Genomic DNA, 8743 nt, shown 5'->3' with positions numbered 1-8743 from the left:
TTTAATTTAATCACCACGAATCTTTAAGGAGTCGGTGAATAGCTACCTTTTCTCTAGTCCAGTGTTTCTCAGTGGTATTTACCAGATGACCCCTCCTCCCCCCGTCAGGGCTTTGGTCGTCACGACCCCCCATTATCTCTACGAGAATGAAAGAAAACAGTTCGTCGTAGTTCATTAGACGCACCGAGCACTACAAAATGTTGACTCAGTGCAGACAGCTCGTGACCTCCAAGGAGGTCGCGACTCACCGATTGAGAAACACTGCTCTAGTCTATCGCTTCTAAGTTAGGGATGGCTAGTGCAGATAGCCCACGGGTAGCTTTGCGCAAAATTCAACAAACACCTCACCCCCGTACTGACTCAGATGTTACATATATCGCCCGTGGCGCCACAGCATTAGCCCTTCCCAATCATTCTTATAATGAGATGTATATACAAGTTAATAATAATTTAGGTTTTGTCGGTATCTAAGAGATAAGTCAACGCAACATAAAGGTAAACAGCTTCTATTTCTCTCTGTAAATATATATATTTATAAACATCTGTGTTTATGAATATACATATATACCTACATAATTGGACAAGTCAAATTTTACTTACTATGGATATTATATTTGATACACTAATTTGTTTTGCTCTTCCTTTCAACTTTTAGAATAATTAAAGATTACTTGATCTTTAAAATATCGATTTCATTGCTTTTGCTACTTAGAAAGTTAAATATTATCAATTATACTTTTAATATATAGTTAAATCACTTACTCTGTTTTTCTATTTTCTTATCTCCTTGTACGATGATATTTTGTACATTAACATATTTCTTGAAAACAGGTGGGAAATGTTACTTTATTAAGCACCTTCTGTAATTTATTATTAACTCTTATTCAAAGAGGCTTTTAATTTTTTTAAATTTATTTTTTCTTAAAAAAGGTTCACTTAAATTATCCCCCAGTGGCTCAGCGTAATGTCTGATGACTTATAACACTAAAAACCGGGCATCGATGCTCGTGGTGGGCACAATACAGATAGCCCATTGTATAACTTTGTGATTAACTACAAACATTCCTTTAAACTATTAAGTTGTTAAAATGAGCACTAACTGATACTGGACTTAAAATGTGGGGTTTTCACGTAATAGTTATTCAGATTTATTCTAATTATTAAATTCATAGATATATTGTACAAAAATGTAGTTTTAAGTATAGTATTTTGAATCACAATCAAAAGTGGAATTTATATGAAATAGAATCTCCCCGGTGAAATCTAGGACGTACATATTATTTTTCTATCTCCTTTATAGCATAATTGATACTTTACATTTTAACATGGAAACAACCGTTTTTTTTAATTCAATTTGTTTTGTATTTAAATTGCATTGTTTTTAAAGTGAAAGGAAGTAGAATGGAAGAGTAGTGAAAGCTATGAAACTGAAACTGAAACTTTAAATAGCAAGTAATTTCAAAAGTTATACATATCTGTTTCTGTGTGTATGCAGCTGAAGATAATCAACTTACTGTATCTGTATCAGTGGTATATGGGCGAATAGTGAGCACAATATAATTATAATGAACGAATACAATAAAGAAAAATAATAGATAGAGAAATAAATGCTTCACCAACAACTACATTGAACCAAAAACATTTGTATTTTAATTTACTTCTATTTTTTAGATAGGTGAACTGAACGAGACTATGGAGAAGGTCGAAAAAGAGGGCGTAAAAGCGTCTTTGAAAATTTTTCTTCTACAGAACATTGGAATTATAACAGGAGTTGTTGCTTTATTCATTATGGCAATGTATAGTGAAAAAATAAGTTTCAATAATGCTGAATAGTTCGTGTGTCAAGTAATGCTAGAGGTTTTCGGTCTAAATTACGATGAAAAATATAAAAGAATACTCTTGTATTTAATTACTGAGGTCGAGAAATTTCACCAGCAAGAGTTAAAATATGCTGAGAACATGGGTATCAAAATTACTTGAATTACCTTTATTTCTCTTCACTTGTTCTTATATCAAATATCCAGATCTATTTATCTTCTTAATTGCATTCTTAGTATAGTGATCGTATTGACTATTGTATTAGTATCTGACAGTTCTTCACACAGAATAGATAATTTGAAGTCTCTATTCCATTGGTATTTAATACGTGAATGTAATAAAAATGATAACTATAATTAAAATTAGAAAAAAAAAAATGCTTGAAATCCGTCATTGTTTCGCTCGTTACGTTTTCAGGTTAATGTACTCCTGAGGGGAGTAAATAGCAACACAAAACACAGCATTTTTTAATGTTTCTCTTTAAACGCAATTAGGTATACAAGAGAGTCAAATGTTTATGGAGTGTTTATGAGGGTAACTGTTTAAGTTAATGACGAAATGGTAGATAATTGTCTCTAAAACCTTGCACCTTTAAACGACGACAGTATGTTTCTGCTTTGTTGACGAAAATAAACGGATATATTATTGTTGTTTTTTTTTAGCACAAAGCTGTACAATGAGATATCTACAATCTGTCTTCCGCGGGGAATCGAACTCGGAATTTATCGTTATAGGTCAATAAATTTACCGCTGACCCACCGGGGACAAACGGATGCGTAAATCATAGACTGACCACTAAAGAAAAAATCCTAATAAATATGAGAAGACAGATTGTTTTTACCTTGTTGACGAGAATGAATGAATATGTAACTTACAGATAGCTAATTGTCTATAAAACCTGAGATGTCTGACATGATGAAAAAGACTTACGTATTGTTGAGAAGAGCTAATGATTACTGAAATGGTAGGATGAAAGCAGGTTCTCACTGACTTTTTCTATCATGATAGAGTGTTTTAATTGATATTGAAATTAAAATATTAATGCAATTATATCTAGTCGATATAGAAATTTGTTGTCACATGGTTGTTTATATCTGTTCTATTCAAAAACCTGGAATCATACAAATATGTTATTTTAATAACTTGTTACATCTTTTCGTAACGAAACACAAACTAATTAATATCGGGCATCAATGTACTGCTTGGTCCCCGATAATGGCTCTGGTAAGAGGGCCGACAGCTCGCAAGTACAAGAAAATTATTTTAACATAGAGAAAGGTACGTGTATAATTCTACATGATAACATTTTTTATTGATTCAACATTCATGGTATTGTAAGAAATTAGGATGTTCTTTATATTGGTAAAGAATTTGATATAGCTCGAAAAAATAGCACATATCTGGTCATGCTATTAGTGTTATTACTTAATGTGAAATAATGTTTCGCCTTTGTTTATCGTCGTTTTGTATTCCCAATACTGTTTGAATTAATGAGGATTTTGATTGTCTAGATAACATGTAATACTATTCAAAGTAGTTTATTGTTATTTCATTTTCCATTGTGTTGTTTAATTTTTATTTTTGTGAATCTGAACTTTATATATGCGCTATATATATTTAATTCACAGTGTTTTCCACGTTAGTAAGTTTTGGTGAACATGCGTTATATTTAGTTACAGTTTATTTTTTATTATTTAACATGTTTCTTTGGAGTTATGTCGATGGAAAAAGAACCTCTCTCATTTGAAGAATTCTGCTTTGTTGATCAATTATAACTTTAAAAATATAATACTGTCGATAAACAAATTCACCATAATACTGTTAAATAAGTGAAAATTATCTTGTGAAGAAGTCCGAACGCTAAAAATGTTTGGCAAGAATACAGTTGTAATGTATGTCGGCGTTAATTTCCGAAAATTTCTATTATTGTTAAACTGCAGCTACAAAAAAGCTATACATCAGCTAACATTTTTTCATGGTTTTCATAAAATTATGATTTTTTTCTAATATTTGTTTCGTACCGAAGTTAAAATAATAAAAGGAATTAGTTTCACCTTTAAAAATACAGTATATTAATAAAGATTTTGTTTCACTAGTCTACTAAAGACAAGTTACGTTCATTTTGCTTCAAAAATACTTTATTAGTTTATTTTGAATTGTATTTATCTAATACTTTGCTAAAATAATTTGAGGAAATGGTAACAGGCACCGAAGCAAATTAATATTCAAATGTCAGGCAGGAAGTTAAATCAATCAGTTACTAGCCTCCTGTACTGTTTCAGTTTCTATTTATCCGAGAATTCAGTTTATCTCGACTCATGTTACCAAAGAAACATGTTTATAGAACGTTAAATGTATATAATTACAGGTTTTATTTCAAATATGTTGTCAAGTCATATGCAAGTTAGTAGAGAAATACTTTTTATAAAGTGTTGAAAACTAAGCGAGAGTTTGAAATATTATAATAAACTATCTATGTTACATCTTCCTTTGAAAATAGAGTACTTTATAATTGTTCTTGGTGACGCCAAGGAAGGTAAATTTATATGTATTATAGTTGTAGTTAATAGTGACTCATGCCTTTGAACATTCTCTATATACTTTCAATAGTAATTGTATTCAAATGGATGTTGTTACTTGATTTACTTGGTATATCACTGAATAAATATTACTGTACAAACAAAACTGATCATTTTAATCTTTTATAGTGTGATGAAAACAAATAATTACCAATACCTGTGACACTAATACAGTAATGTAGGAAATTTCAAGAAAAAAAAGAGTTTACTCTGATTCTATGCAGTAATCGCATAAAACGTGGTCTAGAAAACCGTTGAGTTAGTTTCGTTCCAGTTACTTTTATTCAACGTTGTCTTCCACTGGCTGAGTAAATGATGTTTAGAAATTACATGGGTAGTATTAATCATTATGGGAAAATCCGTCATTTTCAGTTAAATAAGGACCCTTGGGTTGACAAAGTTCTGCATGAGTCAGTTGAGGGAAAGTTATCTTGAGAAACTACAATTGTTGACTGATTCAACCTAGTAGAAGGCAACAGTCCAGTGTCCTGGTGCAAGTTCACACACTATGTTTGATTTTAGATATAAATAAATTTTGTTTTACACTTTACATCACGTGTTCAGTCTGTATATTCTATCAATTTCAACTCAGTCATTTAGTCAACTTCAGGTTTACCCTGTCATTATCTCGCACGAATATACCTTTATAAATCAGACTAGTCTAATACTCTTTGAGGAAATCAGTTAATATAACAATACCACAAAATAGGTGTGAAGGATTTAGTGCTGAGTATTCTGTTTTTGCTAACATGTGTATTGGCTCATATTTGATCTCTTGAGTTGAACAAGTTTAAGGAATGCTTTTACTGAATGAATGTCTTATTCTCAAAGTAAAGGTACTCACAAGAAAGGTGCCAAGTTCAGGAAAAATTCTCTCCTTGACATAGAACTTTTATGATGCTGCAAAGGTACCCGACATAGATCAGCCTACAAATGCAGAATCAGAAAAATTGACTGATATCTGGTGTACACAGACCAACAGATCAAACCTGGCTACTAATAATTAGTCTTGATCAAAGAACGACTGAGAGTCACCTGTGCAGAATAGAACCTGGTGAGCTTGATACTTCTTGGAAAGGTTTCTATAAGACTTCTATGCTGTTGCCAGTCAGAGTGTTACAGCCTCAGCTCTGGTCAAGAGCAATCACGACCAGCTGAGAAAGGCTGGAAGTACTACTGGTGGACGATCTCTGACAGTCTGATTTGTTTCCCTGGCAGGTGAGATAGAGGGCACTCACGGGTAAAGACAGTGATTCATGGGGCAATAGTGAGTTTCTCCATTACAGGAGTGATGCTGCAATGACAGCTATGGCTCACAATGAATCCTGGAGTTGTGCAGGGTAATATATGATGAATTTCCACGAGTAATTTGTCTCTCTGCTACCCCAAACCAGGAACTGACTACTCATATGAGTGTCTGGGTCCCTGAGTATTTCTACAACTCATCAGTGGCATAATGAGCAGCATTTCAACTGAGTATTGGCCACGATCCTGCAAGGGAGAGGCTTTGGCCAACATCACATGTCTCTTTGTGTGAGGTAAAGCAATATATGGCTCATAAAGCAACCACTGTAATGGCTTTTGTGGAGCATTAGGTAAATAGCCAGCACAAAAATACAGACAGCCAAACAACTTTTGGATAATGCTTGGTCATCTACACTGGTGATTGTCAGGAATAAGAAAGGTATATCAGGGTTATGTTTTCAATTTAGATGAATAAATGCAGCAACTCACGTTGACAATTTCCCTTTATCACAAACAGATGAATGTCTGGATGAATTTGAATGTTCCCTTGGTTTAGCATTTAGAACTGGCTTCTGGATACTGGTAAGTCGGGCTGGATGATAAGAGCAGATTTAAAACTGATTTTAACTGGAGTGATGACTTGTATTAGTTTTGGATCCTGCCATTTAACTTGTGTAATGCACCCACCACTTTTGAGCAGTGATAGAGCTAACACTGAAGGGGCTGCAATGGGAGAGATGCGTGGTCTATTTCAATAATGTTTTGGTATTTGGTCACATATTTAAGTCCGTGGCTTAGAACCTGATAATGGTATTCCAATTGATAAATAAATCAGACTTGAAACTGAAAATAGGGAAGTGTGTGTGTTCATGCACAGGGAAGTGGACTTTCTTGGTAACATTATTGAGAGAAATGGCATCTAGAGACCCTATTAAGATAGCCATCTCAACCTATAACCAAAAAAGAAGTCCACAGTTTCTTTGGTCTTACATCATATTATTGATGATTTGTGGCCAACTTCTCCAAGATAACTGCACATTTATATACTTTAAATAAAATTGTGTGCACTATGGATGAGGAATGTTACCAAGTATTCTGATTCCTAAAGCTTGCTCTAGTGGACTATCCAATACTGGCATATCCCTGATAAGGGAGCGAGTTCTCTCTGAGCACCAGTGTCGGTGATAATATGTCATTATATTTTTTAACCTACGCACTTAACTGAACTTTTGACTAATTGAAATTCATCTAACGGCGCATTTCAATCGGGGTTTTTAGTGTTTAACTTTAACCATGATCAGTATTTTCATTTGACTAGCCAGTGGTAACCTTGTATTTTGTGTTATTTCTGAAATATGATTTTTCAAAGGTATTTCAGTTACCATTAACTCCAACTCTGAATCTAATGAGTTTCTCCAGGACGCTCCAGACCTCCTGTACAGCAAGGTAGCTAATGATACTGATACCAAATCTAGGATCCACGAGCTGGCCTGATATTTACTGTGGCTGATCCCATGAATGAAAATGTGTTTCTTGCCAACGCATCAGACATGGGAGAGCTCACCACATCTGACATTGGGTTGGCCTTGAGGCCACTAGGGGCTGGGTAGGCCCATTTTATGGCAAAGGGTCCAGCCATCACTAAGCCTTAGGATGTTCCAGTCTTTGAAGACATAATTTTGGCTACTTCTACATTGATGCTTGAGGAATTAGCTTTGCAAGTGGCCCAGCAATTTTGATGCCACCAAAGGAGGAGCCAGTGGTGGAAACAAAGGAATGGAACCAAATGGTCAATTTTCCAGTCAAAGGTTGCATCATCATGACTCGTCAATGGTGCCAGATATGCTCTCACTTTCAATACTAGCACAATATTTGTAATCCCAAGAAAAGTTTTACAGAGTTTAGAACTTCTTGACAGCTGATCGGGTCTTGAGAAAGTAGTAGTGGAATGGGTCTCCAGACAATGACTATCACTAATGGTGCTTCAACTACAAAAGTAGGAGTCACCACAACTAAAACATCAAAGGTGATCATGAATAAACCTATGATAGAGCAAAGTTTACTGGTGAAAGGCCTTACCAAAGCCCGAGATAATCAAAGACCAGGACAGATGCAAAACACAGGACAACGATAGTCCTGGAAAATCTGCTAATAGGGTTAAGGTGAGAGGAAGCAAAACCTCAAGTAAATATTTTGGATATGTATGATTATTGTTTCTTAAATTGCATATATTGTGAATATTATTGCTTTTTATTTTATTGCATTAATTTAATCTATCAATATTCATTTTGTTTTGTATTTTCTTTCATTCTTATGCATTATGACAAGGTATTTTTCACCACATGCATTTTGAATCATTACAGTTGATGGATTTAATTTTTATGCTTTTGTTTTATGTTATTATTGATTTGCTCCCTGTGGTACAATGGTATGTCTGCGGACTTATACCGCTAGAAACCGGGTTTCAATACCCGTAGTGGGCAGAGCACAGATAGCCCTTTCTGTAGCTTTGTGCTTAATAACAAATAACAACAATAATATTGATTGATGGATTTTATTTGTCATAGGTATAAAGGTATAATTTGATTATGTTGTTTCATATTATTTCTTAAAAGGGTTTTTTTTATTTTCTTGTATGATATTCGTTCTTGAAGGGTTTTTTTCATAACTTAAAAGTGTATTTCATTTGGTACATTTCTCTAAAAGGGTTTTCATCACATCAAATTATTGTTGGAAAGTTTTGTTCTTTGTAATGCATGTCTATGTTTAATTTACTGTGGGTGTTTTTCGTCTCATTATGTATTAAATTATGGTATTTCTTAAAAAGAGTTTCTTTCTATTTAATTTTGCTCCCCAGTGGCCCAGCGGTATGTCTGCGGAGTTACAACACTAGAAACCGGGTTTCGATACCCGTGGTGGGCAGAGCACAGATAGCCCATTGTGTAGCTTTGTGCTTAATTACAAACAATCTATTTAATTTTATAGCACAGTATGTTAAACTACCCCATCTAAAGGGGGTTAGGTGATCGTTTTTCAAAAGTTTCAGTTCATTTACTCTAATCTTTATATACGTATATAAAGGAGGGTAGGTCATCCTTGTT

General features: G+C 33.9%; 1 protein-coding gene across 1 annotated transcript in view; it reads left to right on the top strand.

The window, feature by feature from the left end:
• The window catches only part of LOC106457426 (zinc transporter ZIP8-like), a 23550-nt gene extending 19880 nt beyond the window's left edge, over window positions 1-3670 (top strand). Inside the window, exon 8 of the mRNA XM_022383353.1 lies at window positions 1672-3670. Coding sequence (XP_022239061.1) covers window positions 1672-1833 — 162 coding nt within the window. The 3' untranslated portion in view covers window positions 1834-3670. The remainder of the gene's footprint in view (window positions 1-1671) is intronic.
• Window positions 3671-8743: the final 5073 nt, after the last annotated feature.

Source organism: Limulus polyphemus, unplaced genomic scaffold (genome assembly GCF_000517525.1).
Source record: "Limulus polyphemus unplaced genomic scaffold, Limulus_polyphemus-2.1.2 Scaffold329, whole genome shotgun sequence".
NCBI lineage: Eukaryota > Metazoa > Arthropoda > Merostomata > Xiphosura > Limulidae > Limulus > Limulus polyphemus.
The sequence above is the reverse complement of the archived record's forward strand: the minus strand, read 5'-3'. Positions and strand labels throughout refer to the sequence as shown.